This window comes from Delphinus delphis, chromosome 17 (genome assembly GCF_949987515.2).
Source record: "Delphinus delphis chromosome 17, mDelDel1.2, whole genome shotgun sequence".
NCBI classification, from domain to species: Eukaryota; Metazoa; Chordata; class Mammalia; order Artiodactyla; family Delphinidae; genus Delphinus; species Delphinus delphis.
In genome coordinates this window covers 41,458,554-41,482,081 of record NC_082699.1, presented here as the reverse complement: position 1 = coordinate 41,482,081, position 23,528 = coordinate 41,458,554, and the positions used below count along the sequence as shown (strand labels likewise).

General features: G+C 40.1%; 1 protein-coding gene across 1 annotated transcript in view; it reads right to left on the bottom strand.

The window, feature by feature from the left end:
* Positions 1-23,528, bottom strand: part of CPQ (carboxypeptidase Q) — a 463,854-nt gene that overhangs the window by 307,352 nt on the left and 132,974 nt on the right. The window contains exon 4 of the mRNA XM_059994940.1: positions 18,218-18,425. Within this exon, the coding sequence (XP_059850923.1) occupies positions 18,218-18,425 (208 nt within the window). The remainder of the gene's footprint in view (positions 1-18,217; positions 18,426-23,528) is intronic.

Below are 23,528 nucleotides of genomic sequence, written 5' to 3'. Positions count from 1 at the left end.
TCATATCTTGGGTCACAAATCAAGCCTTGGCAAATTTAAGAAAATTGAAATCATATCAAGTATCTTTTCTGACCACAACCCTATGAGACTAGATATCAATTACAGGAAAAAGTCTGTAAAAAATACAAACACATGGAGGCTAAACAATACACTACTAAATGACCAAGAGATCACTGAAGAAATCAAAGAGGAAATCAAAAACTACCTAGAAAGAAATGACAATGAAAAACACGACTACCCAAAACCTATGGGATGCAGCAAAAGCAGTTCTAAGAGGGAAGTTTATAGCAGTACAATCCTACCTCAAGAAACAAGAAACATCTCACACAAACAACCTAACCTTACACCTAAAGCAATCAGAGAAAAAAGAACAAAAACCTCCAAATTTAGCAGACGGAAAGAAATCATACAGATCAGATTAGAAATAAATGAAAAAGAAATGAAGGAAATAATAGCTAAGATCAATAAAACTAAAAGTTGGTTCTTTGAGAAGATAAACAAAATGGATAAACCAGTAGCCAGACTCATCAAAAAGAAAGGGAGAAGACTCAAATCAATAGAATTAGAAATGGAAAAGGAGAAGTAACAAGTGACACTGTAGAAATACAAAGGATCATGAGAGATTACTATAAGCAACCATATGCCAATAAAAGGACAACCGGGAAGAAATGGACAAATTCTTAGAAAAGCACAACCTTCCGAGATTGAACCAGAAAGAAACAGAAAATATAATCAGACCAATCACAAGCACTGAAATTGAGACTGTGATTAACAATCGTCCAACAAACAATAGCCCAGGACCGGATGGCTTCACAGGCGAATTCTATTAAACATTTAGAGAAGACCTAAAACATATCCTTCTCAAACTCTTCCAAAATATAGCAGAAGGAGGAACACTCCCAAACTCATTCTACAAGGCCACCATCACCCTGATACCAAAACCAGACAAAGATGTTACAAAGAAAGAAAACTACAGGCCAATATCACTGATGAACATACATGCAAAAATCCTCAACAAAATACTAGCAAACAGAATCCAACAGCACATTAGAAGGATCATACATCATGATCAAGTGGGGTTTATCCCAGGAATGCAAGGATTCTTCAATATACACAAATCAATCAATGTGATAAACCATATTAACAAATTGAAGGAGAAAAACCATATGATCATCTCAATAGATGCAGAAGAAGCATTTGACAAAATTCAACAACCATTTAGTATAAAAACCCTCCAGAAAGCAGGATACAGGGAACTTACCTCAACATAATAAAGGCCATAAATGACAAACCCAAAGCCAACTTCATTCTCAATGGTGAAAAACTGAAACCATTTCCTCTAATATCAGGAAAAAGACAAGGTTGCCCACTCTCACCACTATATTTCAACATAGTTTTGGAACTTTTAGCCACAGCCATCAGGGAAGAAAAAGAAATAAAAAGAATGCAAATCAGAAAAGAGGAATTAAAGCTGTCACTGTTTGCAGACGACAAGATACTATACACAGAGAATCTTAAAGATGCTACCAGAAAACTAGAGCTAATCAATGAATTTGGCAAAGTGGCAGGATACAAAATTAATGCCCAGAAATCTCTTGCATTCCTACACAATAATGATGAAAAATCTGAAAGTGAAATTAAGGAAACACTCCATTTTACCATGGCAAAAAAAAGAATAAAATGCCTAGGAATAAACCTACCTCAGGAGACAAAAGACCTGTATGCAGAAAACTATAAGACATGGATGAATGAAATTATAGATTATACAAACAGATGGAGAGATACACCATGTTCTTGGGTTGAAAGAATCAACATTGTGAAAATGACTATATTACCCAAAGCCATCTACAGATTCAATGCAATCCCTATCAAACTACCAATGGCATTTTTCACAGAACTAGAACAAAAAATTTCACAATTTGTATGGAAACACAAAAGACCCCGAAGAGTCAAGACAATCTTGAGAAAGAAGAATGGAGCTGGAGGAATCAGGTTCCCAGACTTCAGACTATACTACAAAGCTACAGTAATCAAGGCAGTATGGTACTGGCACAAAAACAGAAATATAGATCAATAGAACAGGATAGAAAGCCCAGAGATAAACCCACGCACATATGGTCACCTTATTTTTGATAAAGGAGGCAACAGTATACAGTGGAGAAAAGAAAGCCTCTTCAATAAGTGATGCTGGGAAAACTGGACAGCTACGTGTAAAAGAATGAAATTAGACACTCCTTAACACCATACACAAAAATAAACTCAAAATGGATTAAAGACCTAAATGTAAGGCCAGACACTATCAAACTCGTAGAGGAAAACAGGCAGAACACTCTATGACATAAATCACATCAAGATCCTCTTTGAACCACCTCCTAGAGAAATGGAAATAAGAACAAAAATAAACAATGGGACCTAGTGAAACTTAAAAGCTTTTGCACAGCAAAGGAAACCATAAACAAGATGAAAAGACAACCCTCAGAATGGGAGAAAATATTTGCAATGAAGAAACTGACAAAGGATTAATCTCCAAAATTTACAAACAGCTCATGCAGCTCAATATCAAAAACACAAACAACCCAATCCAAAAATGGGTGGAAGACCTTAATAGACATTTCTCCAAAGAAGATATACAGATCTCCAAAGGACACATGAAAGGATGCTCAACATCACTAATCATTTCAGAAAAGCAAATCAAAACTACCATGAGGTATCATCTCACACCAGTCAGAATGGCCATCATCAAAAAATCTACAAACAATAAATGCTGTAAAGGGTGTGGAGAAAAGGAAACCCTCTTGCACTGTTGGTGGGAATGTAAATTGATACAGCCACTATGGAGAACAGTATGGAGGTTCTTTAAAAAACTAAAAATAGAACTACCATACAACCCAGCAATCCCAGTACTGGGCATATTCCCTAAGAAAACCATAATTCAAAAAGAGTCATGTATCACAATGTTCATTGCACCACTATTTAGAATAGCCAGGACATGGAAGCAACCTAGGTGTCCATCAACAGACGAATGGATAAAGAAGATGTGGCACATATATACAATGGAATTTTACTCAGCCATAGAAAGAAACAAAATTGAGTTATTTGTAGGGAGGTGGATGGACCTAGATTCTGTCATACAGGGTGAAGTAAGTCAGAAAGAGAAAAACAAATACTGTATGCTAACACATATATATGGAGTCTAACAACAACAAAAAAAATGGTTCTTATGAACTAGGGGCAGGACAGGAATAAGGACACAGACATAATGAATGGACTTGAGGACACAGGAAGGGGGAAGGGTAAGCTGGGACGAAGTGAGAGAGTGGCATGGACATATATACACTACCAAATGTAAAATCGATAGTTAGTGGGAAGCAGCCACATAGCACTGAGGGAGCAGCTCGGTGCTTTGTGACCACCTAGAGAGATGGGATAGGAAGGGTGGGAGGGAGACGCAAGAGGGAGGGGATTTGGGGATGTATGTATACTGATGTATGGCTGATTCACTTTGTTATAAAGCAGAAACTAACACACCATTGTAGAGCAATTATACTCCAATAAAGATGTTAAAAAAAAGAAATAGGCGGAAGACCTAAATAGTCATTTCACCAATGAAAATATACAGATGGCCAAGAGGCACATGAAAAGATGCTCAACATCACTAATCATTAGAGAAAAGCAAATCAAAACTACAATGAGGTATCACCTCACACCGGTCAGAATGGCCATCATTAAAAAATCTACAAACAATAAATGCTGGAGAGGGTGTGGAGAAAAGGGAACCCTCTTGCACTGTTGGTGGGGATGTAAATTGATACAGCCACTATGGAGAACAGTACGGAGGTTCCTTAAAAAACTAAAAATAGAACTATCATATGACCCAGCAATCCCACTACTGGGCAAATACCCTGAGAAAACCATAATTCAAAAGAGACACGTGGGCTTCCCTGGTGGCGCAGTGGTTGGGAGTCCGCCTGCCGATGCAGGGGACACGGGTTCGTGCCCCACTCCGCGAAGATCCCACATGCCGTGGTGCGGCTGGGCCCGTGAGCCATGGCCACTGAGCCTGCGCGTCCGGAGCCTGTGCTCCACAACGGGAGAGGCCACAACAGTGAGAGGCCCGTGTACCGCAAAAAAAAAAGAAACCAAAAGATACATGTACCACACTGTTCACTGCAGCACTATTTATAATAGCCAGGACATGGAACCAACTTAAATGTCCATCAACAGATGAATGGATAGAGAAGATGTGGCACATATATACAGTGGAATATTAGCCATAAAAAGGAATGAAATTGAGTTATTTGTAGTGAGGTGGATGGACCTGGAGTCTTTCATACAGAGTGAAGTAAGTCAGAAAGAGAAAAAGATATACATGCTAATGCATATATATGCAATCTAAAAAAAAAGAAGAAAAAAATGGTACTGATGAACCTAGTGGCAGGGCAGGAATAAAGACATAAAGACAAACATAGAGAATGGACTTGAGGACACAGGGTGGGAGAGGGGGAGGTGGAAGCTGGATCAAAGTGAGAGAGTGGCATGGACATATATACACTACCAAATGTAAAATAGATAGCTAGTGGGAAGCAGCAGCATTACAGGGAGATCAGCCCAGTGCTTTGAGATGACCTACACAGGTGGAATAGGGAAGGTAGGAGGGAGGCTCAAGAGGGAGAGGATATGGGGATATATGTATGCATATGGCTGATTCACTTTGTTGTACAACAGAAACTAACACAGTATTGTGAAGCAATCGTACTCCAATAAAGGTCTATTTTTAAAAAAATAAAGTACAATTTAAAAAGAAATTAAATTCTTCTCCTAGATGTCAAATATTTAATTTATAGAGCAGCAACCAGTGCAGAAACATTCATTGAGCTATTACTATTACCCTTTGACTCACTAGCCAAGGTTGGTTAACCCTTCACCACCCCTGATGACGTGGGGAAGTTGGAGTGGGTAGGTAATTTCGTTTTCCGTACTACACCACAGAAGCTAGGTAAACTCCTCCTGAATAAACATCCTTGTAGGCCTCTGCAAACCCACACTGAGACACTTATTTCTCCTGGAAAGGGCTCTTTGAGAACACACTCCTCAACATCACCACTACGCAGCAAAAAAGAGAAAAGAAAAGAAAAAGAGAAGAAACTCTGGAGAAACAATTGCTGGATTTGAGATTTTTGCTTATTTATTTCAACAATTAACAGCAATTATGTATGGGGCGAAGGATCTTCATTCACATATGGTACACACTGTTAATGGTAGACTCTAAAAATAATTTCCAGAGTTATTACTCTAGATCTCACACTGTTAATGAGAAAGTTCAGAAGAAATGGTATTGATTACACCCTGCTAATTAGCTGACTTACCTGGGATAGTTTGGGTTCCTTTGGATAAAAAAAAGTGAATTCCTTTCAATGTTTCAAACATTCAAGGTCATCAAAAAATATTAGCTTTGACATTTAAGTGCTTTGAAATTGTTGATGCTTTATCAAAAAGAATGACAGTAATTTTAATATACATGCTTTTAAAAATCCAGGAAGTGATACTCAGAAACAATAAGAGAATAAAGGTGGAAGCTCTTACTCACAAAAACATGCCAGTTAATAAATGTACATAATATGAATAACTGAATTAGAAAAACTCTTGTAACTGGCAATGTAATGACTGATTCAGGCAAGGATCGTCAACACATGCTAAATTTTCACCGGATGAAATTTTGTTAAGGAATATAAGATTCACAAAGTCTCAAAGCATCTCACCATAATTACAACGTATTTCCCCTACAGAGGGGAAAAGGTACCTCTCTAATGAAGAAATCCTGAGCTACTGCCTTAGACAAGTGATCAAATTTAGCCTCACTCATAAGGAAAACTGGTATTATTCATTTCCTTACATAATGCAATAGGAGGGACACAACATCATCTATATAGAATTCTTGCCAAAAATATTTAATTTGAATCTAATAATGAGGAAATAACTCCAAACTGAGGGACACTGTGCAAAACAGCTGCCCTATACTCCTCTAAAATGTCAATGCAATAAAATATTTAAAAGACTAGGGAACAATTCCAGACTTAAGGAGACTAAAGATACATGAAAACTAAATGCAATGTAATATCTTTGATTGGGTTCTGGATTTTTTTTACAAAGCAGGGACATTAATTATTGAGAGTGGGGGATAATTGGGATCTGAATATGGATGGAGTTTACATTATATAATATTTATATGACAATGTTAAATTTCCTAAGTATGACAATGATACTGCATTATGCTAGAGAAGATCCTTGTTCTTATGAAATACAGGCACATATATTATGGTTTAAATGTTTCATGGCTGTACCTACCTTATTTTAAATTGATTAAGAAAGTGAAAGACAGAGAACAAATGTGGCAAAATGTTAAATAATGAATGTAGATGAAGGGTATATGAGTGGACACAGAAAGCAACTAAAAAAATTGATAAGTTAAAATTCATCAACGTTTAAACCTTCTCCTCATCAAAATTAAGCTAAAAACAATAAACAAAAAAGAACAGGTAAGACACCAACTGAGAGAAAATATTTGCAAAACATGTCTCTGACAACGGACTCGCATCTAGAATATAGAGACAACTCCTACTACTGAATAATTTCAAAACAACCCAATTATAAAATAGGGAAAAGATTTGAGCAGACTATTCACAAAGAAAGATTCAGAAATGACCGATCAGCATGTGAATGCGTGTTCAACATCATCAGTCATCAGAGAAATGCAAATCGACACTTCACTGAGGTTCAATACATACGCACCAGAATGGTTAAAATTAAACGGACTGACAACACCAAATTTCAGTGAGAACGCAGAGCACTCTGAACTCTCACGCATGGCAGGTGGCAACGTGGAATGGTACCACCTCTCAGGAAGAAGTTAGGCAATTTCTTACAAAGAGCGTACGAGTCATCTAATATTCTTTCAACTTTACCACAGATTGATATTTTACCCCCAAAAAAGTTGAGGGAAAAATCTGTGATGCTTTAGAATGTGGCTTCAGAAAATAGACATGAGGCAGTATACATCCATTTAGAGTTGGTTCTCTATTCTTCAGATCTTAGATGATTTTTTAATAGTAACTCATTCAACAAATATCTCTTGAGTACCTGCCACGGGCTGACAATCCCCTGTGTACTGAGAGTATAATGGTGTACAAGAAAGACAGTCCAGTCTTCATGGAATTTATATTCTCATGGAGAGACACATATTGAACAAGTAGAGAGAGAGAGAGAGAAGTTACCAAATGTTATTAGGCCTCTGAGCATACAGAGGAGGTGCGAGGTAACAGGAGAGGCCTGCAGGGAGAAATTTTCACTTGCCATCTGAAGATTGAAAGGGAGTCAGCCATACAAAAAGCTGGGGAAAATAGCATTCCAGACAGAAGGGTTAGTGAGTGCAAAGGCCCTGAGGTGGAAAATAGATTGGATGGTGTTTAAATAGAACACTGTCTGCATGTTGGTCAGCTGGCCATTGGTCACAGATCTGAGTCACTATACCTTTGGCACTACATGCAAGAACAGTATGGAGCATTCAAAGTGAGGTCAAAGAGGATAAAAAGAGCAGAACAGAGTTTTAAGCCAAAGACGGAGGGAGTCTACAAGAGTAGGTTCCTGAAATCGGGAGATAACTGGAAGCCAGGTCTCTGGAGCACACAGTGAGGAGAGTTCTGGAGCTACTGCTTTTTAAGATATTTCAGTTCATGTCCACCTACCTGCTTAGTCCTGTCATTATCCACTGATGATAATAACGATGGTAACAACCGTGATTAAGATAAGATGCCAGTTATATAATTCACTGATTGCTTCCCATGTCTCAGGGTCTACATCGAATGCTTGATCCTACATAATTCTCTCAACAACTCTATGAAGTAAACAGTATTCTCCCCATGTTACAGACGAGCAAACAGGTTCGGACAATTAAACAAGGTATGTAGACTCAAACAACCTCTAATTGGCTAAACCTGCGTTTGAATCTATGTCTTTCTGATTCCGGATCCCACTCTCTATATCGTTACCTTTGTGAATCTCCAGTCTTCCTGGCAGTACCTTCTGATTGGTACTTTCTCCAGGGAGCTAAAGAAGCCAAAGGGACAGTTGGATACAAGAGGACCCTTGGAATGGTCTTCAGCTTCGATGAGAGAGAGAGAACAAAAGCACATGCACTCGTAAAAGGCTGACTTGAGGCTCCTGGGGATTATTTTGGTTCATACGCTACACTAGACATTTTTCAAAGGGCACTGCATAAGCAGACAACGTTGTCATAATCCTGAAACCTGAATTCAAAATGCATTAATTTCTTTCTACCACGACAGATTTGGAAAAACATGATGTGGTTCTTAAGCTTGTGCTTTCGAAAATCAGAAAGCTGGAAGGTAGAAGGTGAACATTTATTAATATTTTAAAATTATGAATATGCAAAATATCAACCGAGGATAAAATTTTATATCAAGGTTATAAGCAAAGGAAAAATGACAATCCGTCCTAGGAAAGCAAACAGAACATTAATTATAGCAGCCTTACAAAGCACCAAAGTAATAGCAGTTTGCAATTCTTTTCCAAAATTTACATAACTATATAGTCTCCTTTCAGATTCCAGAGATTCTATTTTTGATAAGCAGCAATTCAAAAGGTTAGTCACCTCATCTATATTATTATCCAACTTTTATGAATGGGAAATGGTGACATCTGGAATTTACATGTTAGCCAAACCTGACAGGTTGCCTCTAACTCTTTTTCTTCATTCATTCCAGCAATACTGTGTGCCAGGCATTGAGCGCAGCCTGGAGACACCGAGATGAGTAGGACACACAGTATGTCCCCAGGAGAACTTCCAATCCAGAAAGAAAAACAGACCAGTAGACACACAACCCCAACAGAGTTCGAATAGGCTTAACAGATGGAGGTCAAAATGGCAATACGATGTTAAGGGTTGTCTCCCGACCAGACAGCAGCAATTACAATACTGATATTAAGTAAATCAAGTTCTTCTTTCTCTCTCTTCCCTCCCCCTTTCCTACCAGTCTTCCTTCCTTCCTTCTGTTCTTCTTTCTCCTTCCCTCCCTCCCTCCCTCACTCCGTGTTTCCCTCCCTTTCTTCCTCTTTTATTCAATAAGCGTATCCAGTCATGACTTAGCAAGACTGTATAATAAGAGTACTTTACATGTATGCAAAACTTACTGTGTCAGGCAATAATAATATCTCATTTAATCTGCACAAAATGCCCGATTAATCCACACATTTAATCCTCACCCCATTTTTACAGGTGAAACTGAGGTTCGGAGAGTTTACATGATATGCCAAGGTCACATGTCTGTCAAGAGGCTGAGCAGAGACCCAGGCACTGTGACTCTGGAACTGAGGCTCTGAAGTATACTGCCCGAGTGTGTCCACTTACGAAGTTGTATACCTGTCACCCTACCTGAAGCAATAATAATTCAGTGATTAAAGGACATTTGGGAATTTCTAACAAAGGCCTTCTAAACAAAGAATCTGCCTTTCAAAAATCAGAGAGAGACAGGGCTTCCCTGGTGGCACAGTGGTTAAGAATCTGCCTGCCAATGCAGGGGACACGGGTTTGAGCCCTGGTCCGGGAAGACCCCACGTGCCGCGGAGCAACGAAGCCTATATGCCACAACTACTTAGCCTGCGAGCCACAACTACTGAAGCCCACGCGCCTAAAGCCCATGCTCCGCAACAAGGGAAGCCACCGCAATGAGAAGCCCACGCACCGCAACGGAGAGTAGCCCCCGCTCGCCGCCAACTAGAGAAATCCCGTGCACAGCAATGAAGACACAATGCAGCCAAAAATAAATTAATAAATTTTAAAAAATCAGAGAGAGAGAGAGAAAAAAAAAGGATGATGAGAAGAAAAAAATGCAGTGTTCAATGTGGGTCTTCTCTGGTTTCCCCCCTTGGGAGCACAGTGGCCCTCCACCTGCATAAATGATGAGAACTGGCATCCTGCTTGATTACTGTGCATCTGTTATGCGCCTCAGAGTGAATTAAGCAAAAACAAAATAAGGAAAGAAAAGAACCTACTAATCAAGGCTAGCCCAGTTGTACCATTTTGAGTCACGGTGATATTTTCTTTATTTTGTAATCACCAGCAGGCACGTATGCCCCCCAAATTGCAAAAACATTTCAAAACAACTTAAATCAAGCTTGATAGCTAATTATGCTAAGGTCACACCGAAGAACCAAACCACCAGGACATCAAAGATCCCAGACAGTCTAAGTGTAAAGTAGCAGCGTTCATTTTTCTCCCATTAAAAAACAAGGGGAGGGTGACAAGTTTTTTTACTCTCTGAGAATAAACTGGCTTTTAAAAATCATCTAAAATAGACCTCTTAAGACATTTCACCTCTGCTCTGAATGTTTTAAACTGGTCCTCTGATTACAAAAATGTTCATGTTAAAATCTCACCAAGATGCTTTCTTAAGATGAAGAATGTGTTATAAATTGTAATGGGTTTAATCAGAACCCTCTTTGAAGCTATTTAACTCTACGATGTGGCCCAACCATTGCTTCAATTATGCCACTTATCGACTCTGTATTAATTAAGTATCATTATAGGGACTGATTTATATACTTTCTCACAGCTCTCTCACCAGATGGTCTAACATCCTCCACAAACATCACCTGGATTCACTCATCTTTCTCTCCAGCTGAATGTTTAATCAGATCTTATCTTCAAACTGGATTGCTTCTCTATCCCTCCTCTTCACTCTATCAATACAGTACACAAAGGCCAAGTGGCATAAGACATAAACTAGTAGTAGTTACAAAGACAAGTTCTATCCGCAGCTCATTCCCACCTCAATGCATTCTTACCCAGTATGGTGATGCAATTTTCACAGTAAAGTGAAAGGAGAGCCTTTTGCATCCTTAGCTGATTACAACTTACAGTCTGAGTTCAATTATCTGGGGCAATGAAGAAAATAACTAGGAAAAAAATGTATATTTGGCAACGGGAGTACAACAGGCAATTTGGCCTCAGTAGAGTTACTTTCTGAATTATATTTTGTTTGGTCTAATATAAAAATTACTTTGCATTCTTGAGCTCGCAGGTTGAGAAAGCGGGAGGCAGAAGTCCCAAGGTGTACCGCACTGCAAGGAAGCCAGCCTAGAATTTTAAATTGCCTTGGGTGATCCAAAAAGTAGATAACAGAGAAATGAAAATGCTCAACTGTTTTCCTTACAAAATATAAAAGCCAGATTAATGGGACTATCTCACAGCCACCTCAAACCCCAAATGTCTAAAAACCAAACTGGTCACGTTGCCTCCATATGGGTTCCCTCTCCTGACCCCTCTGCCTCTCATCATTCTCTAGTCCCCAAGCTGGGTACAGGGAAACCTGGAAACGGCGGCAGAAGGCACATACCATCAGCAGAAAGGACTTGGTGGCCGATCCACTAGGCTGAAGTTCTCCTTACAGAAAATACAAGACGTCACCCCCAGCTATAGTTCTTTCTCTAAAAACCACAAACCACTATTTTTACATAAAACTCATGATTTTTAAATATCGGTCTGGACTGAATGCAGATTCAGCCTTTGGTGTTCAGTCCTTGCCTTACTGTAAACTTGGACTCCTCCTTCCTCCCTTCAAATGCAGCCAGTCCCCAAGTTCTGATAACTTTTGCAAGCTGTTCTCTTGCTCTCTGTACATGCCCTGCTCGAGGAGTCCCTGCTTCACCGACACCTACTCACATGACTATCCAATTCTCCTAATCGTAAGGCTCAATCGGCAACTGCCTAAGTGCTTGCCTCCTGCCCCAGCTTCTGGTTTCTCTGGTAACTGATGAGCCAACCTGACATCAGGTCCCCCTGTAACTGGTAGCCTCCTCTTCCCCCAAGTAGCAAAAACCTGCTGCCCTGTCCTGCCTGCTGTCTGCCGTACACAGTGTGGTGTCACTCCAGCACTTTGCTTCAGACTTGTAAGACTTCCTATCCAATAAACTGTGGTGGTCTCTGTTGCTGTCTCTGGGCTTTTTCTTCAGTCTTGCAGCTGGGCAATTGCAAGGCCTGCTGGGTGCAGCCCAACACCCTCCTGCCGTCTCTTTCTCTCCGTTCCCATTGCTATCATCTATGTCCTCATTACTTCACATCTGCATTATTAGATCAGTGTCCTGGCTTACCTTCTCAAAAGCACGTCATCTACAGTCAGCACATTGATCTTTCTGAAACAGTTCCCAAACTTTCACATACATCAGAATCACCTGGAGGGCTGTTTAAACCACAAACCCCACCCCCAAGCATGTTTTAATTTAATGGGTCTCAAGTGGGGCCTGACAATTTGCAAATCAATAAGCTCCCAGGTGAGGTCGATGATGTTCCAGGGCCCATACTTAGAGAAACAATGCACTAAAACATCCCCCTCCAACTCTAACACAATCAATGATTCCTCATTTCCTCCACATTAAACTTAATTAAACTTAAAACTCCCCAATCTGGTACTTTGGATTCTTCATAAATCTGGTCTCTTCCTCTCACCTCAAAATTTCATTTCTCTGATCTCCTATGAAACCTTGCTCCAGTCAAACCGGTCTACTTGTGTATTACCCAGTGCGTGATGCACTCCCATTTTCTTCTCTTGATCAGGTATAGAACGCCTTTCCACCTCCTGCCTCTTGTTCAAGTTCAACCTCTTCATCGAGTACACCCCAAACCTACATTCTCAATGTAGCCAGCCCCCATCAGACTTCTGCTACCTCTTCTAGACTCCTGCAGCATTAGCTCTCCAGCTAAATCTAAAGTGCATGAAATCTAAGTGCATGGCATTTAGAGCCAAAGGCTCTCTGGGTATGAATCCTGGTTCTTTCGTTAGCTGTGCAACTTGACTAGCCATTTAACCATTCTGAACCTGTTTCTCCCTCAGTAAAAGAGCAGTAACAATATCTATTTCTATTGGGTTGCATAAAGAATTAATTGAAACAAACTATTTAAGCCTTTGGAGAAGCATAAACAAAGTAGGTGTTTAATAAATGTCAATTTCCTTTCTTGGAATTCCCCTGGTGGTGCAGTAGTTAAGAATCTTCCTGCCAATGCAGAGGACACGGGTTCGAGCCCTGGTCCGGGAAGATCCCACATGCAGCGGAGCAACCAAGCCCGTGCGCCACAACTACTGAGCCTGGGCTCTAGAGCCCACGAGCCACAACTACTGAAGCCCGCGCGCCTAGAGCCCGTGCTCCGCAACAAGAGAAGACACTGCAATGAGAAGCCCGCACACCACAATGAAGAGCAGTGCCCACTCACCGCAACCAGAGACTGCCCACATGCAGCAACGAAGACCCAACATGGCCAAAAATAAATAAAGTAAATAATTAAAGTAAATAAATAAAACTTTTTAAAAAATGTTCCTTTCTTTGTCCCTTTCCTCAATCATGCATTTAGCACTAAATATAAAATATATTACACTAATCATGTACATTTTAAGCTTACCCTCCTCTCTTTTAGCCAGACAGAATATTTCTGAGGAACCAAAAACATGTCTAATTCATCTTAGCAACCCTAGTACCTGGCAACTTCTGAGCAAATGGTAAGCTCTCAATAAATACTTACTAAGAAATATGATTAATTTGAGAAATAATGTAAGGCAAGTGGTTCCACAGAGCAGCTTTCCTCTGCAGAAATCAAATCTCTTACAATTACATTTATCCTTAGAATATCCTCCTGTGACAAAGGCAAAATGTATTTTACAAACAGAAAAACTAAAAAAGATCTAATGGGAGTCCCCGTTAGATAGTCCCCACTTGACACTTAATATTGAACAAGAGCAAAGTCATTATAAAAGCATCAATGAAGGAAAAATCTTCTCTTTGAAGTAAATTTGAGCCCCCAAAACACTAATAATGGGAATACAGAGAAATAATGACAAAGAATCCGGAGATAATGCTGGCAACAAGTAATGGACTGCCTTTTGAGGACACGTCATGTAAGCATGTGACTGCTGTACTTCTAAAACGGCTGATATTGATACGTGCATTGACAGGTGTCAAGTCACATCGGTAAAACACATTTCCTGTCCTTTAGGAGAGTCTCTAATCTTGAAATCAAGCAGCGACAAATTTCTGTTCTGTTCTCCTGTGTTGCTGACTTCTAACACTTTTCCTAAACAGGATCCAGCATAACCCGTTGCCATAGAGCTAAGGGTGACCCAACAGATCACTGTGTGTGAACAGTGTGGCAGAAAAAATGGTATAATCTGGCGTATTGGCATCTGGATGCTTTCCTCCAAATACAGAGTGAAGTGCCCCAAAAGTTCAAGCTGATTGCACTTCACTATACAGAGGCTACACGGTCTGGTCAGGGAGCACTAGGAACCGGGCCACCTGCTTTGCTGTAAGAACCCAACCACGACTGATCACATGACCTCAGACAAGTGGATTCCTCCAACAGTCACTTCCAGAGTAACCACCATGTATCAAATATCATACAAGATGATGGGGACACAGAGGTAAAATGTGTAATCCATGTTTTCCTGGAACTTACAGTCTAGTGCTGAGTCAGGCGATTGGAGCAGACTGCACAGTTGTTCCCCAAACTCGTTTTCCTTTCACCGCGAGCATGAAGATAGACCAGATTTCCTAGCCTCCACGTAACTGCATTGTGCCTGGTGGAATGTAAGCAGTGAGGTATGCCGTACCCAGGTCTGGCCACAGAAAACCTCCCCCTTGATTATCGACTTTCTCTCTCCAGTTCCTTATTTGCCAGCTGGATGCAGGGCACCCTGCAGAGGACTCTGATTTCTTAGAGGTGATGGAGCCACAGATGGAAAGGAGCAAAAGTCCACCTGCTGGACACCCTCCTGGAACTATTATGTGAGCAAGAAAGAGATTCCTATTGTGTTAGGTGCCTAAGTTGTTTGCTACAACAGTCAGTCTACCCTACCAAAGCATGAACCCAAACTACCTCCAAGATACTATGATACTGAGTAGCACAGGATGACATGGGATACCCAAAAGAGGCAGCTCGCCTGGGCTGGAGTTGGATATCAGGCAGGGCTCCCCAGAAGAAGAAACACTTAAGATGAATCTTGAAGGACAGTGTGAGATAGTGAAGAAGGGAATAGAAGGTTGCAGAGGAGAAAGCATTTGCAAAGTCGTGAAACTTGGAGGAAATGGGGTGCACTGGGGCAGCCTTAGTGATTCCTGACTAGTAGAGTGTGGAGTGATGTTGGGAGGTGGAGGTGCTCAATATGCATTGGCTGAAATGACTGATAAAGAGCAGAAGCTAGGAGATGTCGTAGCTCCTAGAAATGATGGATAAGGGAAGAGAAAAAAAGTAATCAAGGACCGTCTAATTTATAAGGCAGAACAGATGGCATCCTCTTCACTGAGATAGAAAATGCAGGAGAAAGAGGTGAAAGAATGAGTTCAATTTTGAAAAAAAAAGGAAGAGAAGAGAAAAGAAAGGAAAAGAAAAGAATCTGAGATAGCTATGGAACACCCAAAAGATAAATCAGCAGGTAGTTAGATGTATGGACCTAGAACTCAGGCAGTGGACAGAAGAGGTGGGTTTGGAAGGGGTCACCATGCTTAGGGCTGAAGTCATAAGCATGATGGGATTGCTCAGGTAGAATATTAACAGTGAGAAGCCAGAGAAACAGGGAAGAAAAGGGAAAGTAGGAAAGAGGGAAAGAGCAGGAGCTAGAGAAAGAGACATTATGAGAAAGAAGTCATAGAAGCCAAGGAGAAGAGATTGAAAAAGCAATCAATAATAAGGAATACTTCCGAGTGGTGAAATAAGATGATGGCCTGAAAAATGTCCATTATGTTCAACTAGGCAGCTACTTGTGACCTTAACAACTTCCATCTCAGTATTTGGAAGAGCCAGGTTAAAGGGATCTGGAGAGTGAATGAGGGATGAAAAATTACAGATAGGAATATAGAACACTCTTCAAGGAAAACTGGCTCTAAAAAACAAATTAGCCTGAAGTGGACGAAGAGACGGTTTGTTTCGTTTTGGTTTTCATTTTTCAAGATGCGAGACTTAAACACGTTAACATGCTGAATTCTCTGAACTCTTTCTTTATCTTAAAATGGGGATAATAATGCCCCTTCTCCTTGGTCCACTGGATTGTTGTCAGAACAAGTAAGATGACGTATGTGAAAGATTCTAAAGTACTATGTAAAGAGCAATGTTATTTTGTATTCATAAATGTTGAAAATATGGAGTTATAAAAGTTAAGAGTCCACTGAAATATGTCTGGCTATCAAATCAATGAAAAACTTATCATCAGTCTGGATCTGTAAATATTAAGAAAAATGTCTTGAATGCACACTACATGTTGGCAACCCTAAACCTTAAAGGCTAACGACAGATTTCTAAGTCCTTTGCTGGATGAAATTCTTCTGGTGCTCCTAGGTTACAGCCTGGGCTTCCAGATGTCTTCATTATACCAGGAAAAAAATGTCAATGAACCCTGGCAGATTGCTGTGCATTAAGTCATCTGGGAGTTTATTAGTCTTATGAGTAGTAGTTGTTAAATGAATATTTCTGGCATTCACCCAGTTTCACAAAGCAACAGAGAAGCTCCATAATTTCGATCTCAGGACCAGTGAAATCATGGTGAATGGCCACAGGTTGCTGTGTTATTCTAAGGGGTGACTGAGGTATTCTGGGAAGTAAGCTAGCCATTTCAGGACTTCCCTCCTGGGAAAAGTAACCATCCGAAAGAATATGGTCCAATCATTATTTCACTAGTCACCAAAACTTTAAAGACTCTACAAAGAGCATTACTTTTAGCACTGTAACATCAGTGTAACTAGGTTTTCTCTCATAAAACTTCTAACAAGTGGTTTTAGCATGCCCCATCTTCCTCCCCTGGGATGATACCTTATCCCCATAAAAGAAAAATGTCCCTTTCCTTTTCTCTGCCCTTTCGGACAACTCCTCTGACTGGGTTTCCTAGTTGCTGATATGTCCTCAGTTATTTTTAAGGGCGTAGGGTGCTAATTATTTAAGGTCAAGCAGCTGTGACTCCAGCGCCAAAGAGCAATTGTGCAGAATAAAGAAGGCTTCCTTTACAAAGATATTAAAGATCTAGTCTTGAGACTCAAATAAACCCTATTTGCAATTATTTTTACATTTTTTTCTATCTTAGAGAGACCAGGCCACAACACTTAAACGGTGCTTCTTTTATCCATGTTTCTCAAATATTTTATCCTTGATATGTGACACTACAATATGTAGCTATTAAACTAGGCCCAATGTCTGCAGGTCAATTTTTGGACTTTTTATCCACTGCAATGCCGAATTTCCTCCTACAACTGAGGATCAATAAAGTATGTTGCAATCACCTCAATCAGAAATACAAAGAAAAAGACAAAACTTACGCTGCCCTCAAAATAGACCTTCATAAATATCAAGTATCTTTCATAAGTTTACCTCATTCAACCTTAAAATAATTTTGTAAATGTATTATTGTCAATTATCACCAATTAATAGAGAAGAATGCTGAGGTGCAGAGTTTTAAGAACATTCCCAAGATGGTATGAGATTAACAGATACAAACTACTATGTATAAAATAAATATGGAACAAGAATATATTGTATAGCACAGGGAATTACAGCCATTATCTTGAAATAATTTATAATGGAGTGTAATCTGCAAAAATACTGAATCATTTTGCTGTACACCTGAAACTAATATAATATTGTAAATCAACTATACTTCAATTAAAAAAAAAGAAGAACATTCCCAAGGCCTCACGGTTCTTCAGAAGCAGAAGCAGGTGTACATCCAAGGTCCTCTGCTGCCTCCACTCTTTCCACTACACCATAGATGGCCCCTATCATGTAACCTGCTTTATTTGTATTTCACTTCTCTAGCAACAATGGAAAAAAGCCTGGCTGCCTCTGAAGTCTTTAGGAATCTTTGATGAAATGCAGACATGAATTCAGTTCTCCCTCCAATGAAAATATATAAAATACACTGGTTATATATAGAATGTTATGGGATCATCATGGATGTGGAAAGCTTTGTAAAGGAATGCACAAATGATGCTTGGAATCCTGAAAAGGCCAAAAAAAGATATTACAAACAAATGAACAAATGTAGAATGGGGGAAAAGTTCCATGAACAATCAGTATTTTCTTTTGACTGCGTTTGTTTTTATTTCAAAAGGGCTTCTCTTTGATGGAAATCCCTGGTTTTTGAAAGCATTTCAAATGAACATAATGACCAACCTGTAGATGGAGAAGGAAGCCACCGATCGAATGAGGGATGCCAAAGCCCCCACTTTGGCAGCTTCCACCGCCCCCTGGACGCGGTACTGCACTGCCCTCGAGTAGTTGGTGTAAGGTTGATTGTAAACGACAATCTTCCCTCTTGCTTCTGGGGCCCTTCTCTGCAGTTCGTCGAAAGAGGTCACCACCAGAACTTCTGCTGTAATGCCTACAAATAAAAGTCATACAAGGTTAACATATGGTTTCCGATCAGCCAGGGTGAATTGGCACACAAAAGGTCACACATGTTCTATCCACTACATCTGGCAAACTGGTTTGCAAAGATCAAAGTTTCAGAGCCATTTGCTATGGGAGAAAGATTCTGGGGGTTAGCCAGTTTCCCAAGAAAGAGAAAAGGCATTCAAAAAATATACGACTCTTAAGGTTTTTCAACTCACTTGACCAGCTGCTATTAAATCACAAATTGCTTGAAAAGATGTCTTTTTTTGCCTCTTTCCCACAGAATGACAGCAATTATTTATTTTTAAAAATGCATTTTAGAAAGCTCCCCTTGGGTTTAAAGAAACATATTTATCTTTTCATAAAACTATTTTGATATGTTGCTAAACAACCTTCACTGACATCATACAAAGGGTGGCAGTTTATAAAGAATGTTCTTCGAAGCCAACGATCTTCATAAATCCAACTTTTAACAAATGGTTAATGTAACCCGTCTCAAGAGCCACAAAAAGTCAGCTTGTTTTCTTTTCTTCCTTGTACCAAACCCTTTTAAAGAATGTGGAAACTTCCCATGCCTCTCGCTTTATAGTACATGTTCATCGCCAAACCTATCACTCTTCTTCAGATAAAAATTCTGAAGATGTTGTCTAATTGTCCTATAATCCTGCTGTCTCACTTAGAAAGATGTGGCATATTTCCTCATACCACAAGACTTGCCCAGCTCTTCCTGATGAGGGAACAGGATTTCACAGCTTGCACGAAGTCATTCAAAACCTGCTAGACCACTGAAGATTCAATTTGATGGAGTAGTTAGTGTGACAAGAAAAAAAATATTTAGCAGCAAAGGCCAGACGCAGTAGCTAAACATAACGATCTAAAATCAAGTGTCAGGCACCTACTGTTGTATGGCTTTAGCCAGGCAGTCGTGAAATATGTCAGTAAAACCCAAGTATCAACATAGATTTGGTATACTTCTTTAATTTTGCAAACTAGAGAACTGGGTTCTTCTGGAAGCTTAACACATGTCATTAAAATAGTAACTGTTACTTGGAGAATCCTTTTAAAATGCACTGCAGATATGAGAGAATTCTTGCTTTCAATATGGACCCCATCACAATGGATTCTTTGGGCTGGCTCCTCTCCAACTTCCACCATCCGGGCTGAATTTGTACTTTCACTTTAATGTGATTGACTACAGATCCATAAGCATGTCTCCACCAACATTCGGAACTCAGAATTTAATTTATAATCTAAAGAAAGCGAGGTACAATTATGAAAAGTAAGGACGCCACTAGCTTTTTCACATGATAAATATGTGTAAAAATACAAATAAGGGTTCAGCGAGACAGACTTTGAGATTCATAACTTTCTGAAACCTGGAGTTACCTTGAAATTTGACTGGTGTTATTGTTGGCATAGCACAGGAATTTTGTTGATGGTTTTCAGCTGTTCCTAATGAATAACAGATTCAATGGTCCACCCAAGAGGTGTCCCAGCAACAGGGTAATTTTGGCATCTGGATTGGAGCCACTAGAAGTGAAGCCAAATTTCTATAAATTTTCATAGGCCACTGCACAATTAAAGTCATACAAGGGTAGAGCTTCACTATAGTGTGTGGTTCAAGTTCTTTTAACAAATGTGAGTGATGGAGTCCTAAGGAGCCAAAACCTAACCTAGACACCAGGTGCCAATGCAAAACACTAGTAGCAGCTATAGGTCAAAACCTATCACCGTGAACTTGGAAGAAGTGTTCAAATTAATGTTTTCCTGAAAGCTTAGCGTCACCTCTGATGCCTCTGTCTCCTTCATCCTCCAGATCTCATCAGTCCTCAAATACTGATAATCTTACCCCTTAAGTGTTGATTGAAAGCAGGTCCTCTACTCTACCACAGTTACACCTGCTCACATCAGGCCCTGGTTATCTCTCTGTTGGACTGCTATGAATTCCTCCTCCTCTACCCACCACCACCAGTGTCCCAGCCTCCAGCCCAACTCCCTCAAATTTAACTGCCACAACGCTGCCAGGGTGAACAACTTGAACTGCTGAGAAGTCAGATGAGCCGATGGCACCATCCCCCTGCCCCCTGCCCCCTCTGCTGATTACCCATCACTTCAACATACCAGTCAAAGCCTATCTATCTCTATAGACACAGGTTCCCTTTTATTTTAAATCCTATCAATACTAAACTTAAAAGTTCCCACTTGGGCTTCCCTGGTGGCGCAGTGGTTGAGAGTCCGCCTGCCGATGCAGGGGACGTGGGTTCGTGCCCCAGTCCGGGAGGATCCCACATGCCACGGAGCGGCTGGGCCCGTGAGCCATGGCCGCTGAGCCTGCGCTTCCGGAGCCTGTGCTCTGCAACGGGAGATGTCATAACAGTGAGAGGCCCGCGTACCGCAAAAAAAAAAAAAGTTCCCACTTGCACCATGCCAGTCCACTTCTCAGCATCTTTTCATGCTAAGGTACATCATGTCTTGTTGACCCCATTCTCCTAACTTTGTGATGTGACTAACACCTATTTATCCCTCAGGATGCCATTTAAGAATCACTCCCTCCAACTCTACTCCATATTCTGTAATAACCTATATGGGAAAAGAATCTAAAAAAGAATGAATATATGCTGATGTATAACTGATTCACTTTGCTGTACGCCTGAAACTAACATAACATTGTAAATCAACTATACTCCAATTAAAAAGTAAAAATAAAAGAAATAGACAGAAAAAAAAAAAAGAATCACTACTTTAGGGAGCATTCCCAAGGCCTCTGGCCTCTTGTCTCATCCCCCTCCCTCCACCTCCAGGAAGGCTGGTTCATGCACCACTCTCCTCTAGACTTTCAGAGGAAAGTTCATACCTGGGCACTAGACGATGAGACGGTTTATTTATGACTCTCTCTACCACCTAAACTGTGAACTCCTCAGGGTTTGGGGCCATGTTCACTTTTGTTTGTATCTCCTGGGCCTAGCATAGTGCTTGGTATATGTGTAGGAAGTCACTCAATAAACTTCCCTTAGATAGCACTGCTCCAAACAAGGGACCACTGACTGGGCCTACAGCGTTTCCATAAAAGTGCAATTTACCTTTAAAGTTTGATAGCGTTTCTCCTGCAATAACTCAAGAGTCTGACTCTCTGACCACCCAGAGCACAGGTGCAGAATAACCAAGCCAAAAAGGTCCTGGGGCAGTCAGAATAGAAATATAAATTCCAAGTACGAAAACTCAGATACTTGAACATAAGAAAGCTCTTCTGCTCTTAGAGCCTAGTTACCCTTACTTTATAGAAAATTCTAAATCTAGTGCTTAAACCTATAAACTGTAAGAGACAACAAATCAAAAAGAAGAGATAGGTTTGGAAGCTGATAGCAGTACCACAAAAAAACAATGTCAGAGACAGGAACATGAAACATAACAAATACATACTTACAGACTTCTTTGCAATGTCGGAAAGGTTCTGCATCTGGGCTAACACAGCAGCCGTTAGACACATGTGGCTACCGAACACCTGAAATGTGACTAATGGGACTCAGAAACTGAATTTTTAATGTCATTTAGTTTAATTAATTTATATTTAAATTTAAATAGCCATATGTATATAGTGGCTGCTATGTAGAACTCACAATCACTGCAGGTTCAGCCATTATGTAGGCAAGTAGGCAAAAGCATCTCTGCTGGCCCTGAGGGATTTGCAGAAGGTGAGAGGAGCAGGGAAGGGACTTTTCTGAGTAGCATCAGAAGAAGAGGCCACTATAGAAAAAGATGCCATTGGCCCTACCTAAACTTACATCTATGTTATATTCTACTATTTTCTCTACCCTTCTCTATAAAAGAAGGACACATGCCCATCAAGTGCCTTGTGAACTGCAGGGTCTCTCTTGGAACACAGTGACACTGGGCTTGCCCATGAGACTCACTCTGGCCAATGGAATGTGAATGACCAGTGTGTGTGGTCACAGCTGAGCAGGAACTTTAAGAGCCACTGCAAGTTTTGACTGTCACTAAGAGCCCTTTATGTTTCAGCCACAAGGATGGCATGTTCCAGATGGGGGTTTCTCCTTCAGCCTGGATCCTGGAGTGAAAGAGATAACCGAGGCAGAAACAAAGGCACTACTGACTTTATATATATATATATACATACACACACACACATATATATGTCATATATGTATATATGTGTATATATATATACACACATGACATAAATCTTAGTGGTTGCAAGCCATAGAGATTGGGGGTTGTCTGTTATCCCTGCATTACTGAGGAAGAGCTGAGTAACGCAGGAGCCCTGAATTCAAAGTTTCTATCAGGGCATTCACAATCTGCAGTTGATGACAGGTAAGATATAGAATAAATATATTTAATAACTTAGGGAAGACTGTTCAGTGAAAATTACATAACTACTGTCTTCCTCCTATCACACACCAAAGTGATCAAATGATTAACACCAAACAGTAGGAAACAAACAAATCTGAAGAAGAATTTAGCAAGAGTCAGGGATTTAACACACGCAGACTAAATGACAAAGCATTTTAAATAGGAGATAAACCCTAGAGATCATTAAAATACAGTCTTGGCAGCTCAGTTCGCTAACCTACCTGATGTCACTTCTAAGGAAACAAGCAGCCCTGTTGTATGTTAAATAATTCTATATACTTTTGATAGATTTCAATATTTCATATCTAAATGCATTTTCCCTCTAAATTCCACCTTCAAAAACCAAGGGCAAAAATGATAGAAACTGGTGTTCTTGTGTTTGTATCAAGTACAAAATAATGTTATTGTAGTGTTATATCAGAGAGATAAAATAACTCTGTGACAGCTTGGCATTCCAAAATGGGCTTTGTTTAAGCTATGTTTTGAAGTGTTAACTGTCCTATGCTCTTCTTAGAGAAGTAAAACTTAGGGGGAAAAATACTGTAACCAAACAGAATTTCTGCCCTCAATAATAAGAAACCTGGCTCAGTTTCATGATTCAGTTTGACACAGCAATTTGCCTCCAAAAGAAGTTTCTAGAGACACGATGGAAACATCAGAACCATATGAATGACACAGGAAATCTTCCTGGATGCCATTTATTAAAGTTCATTGGCTGGAA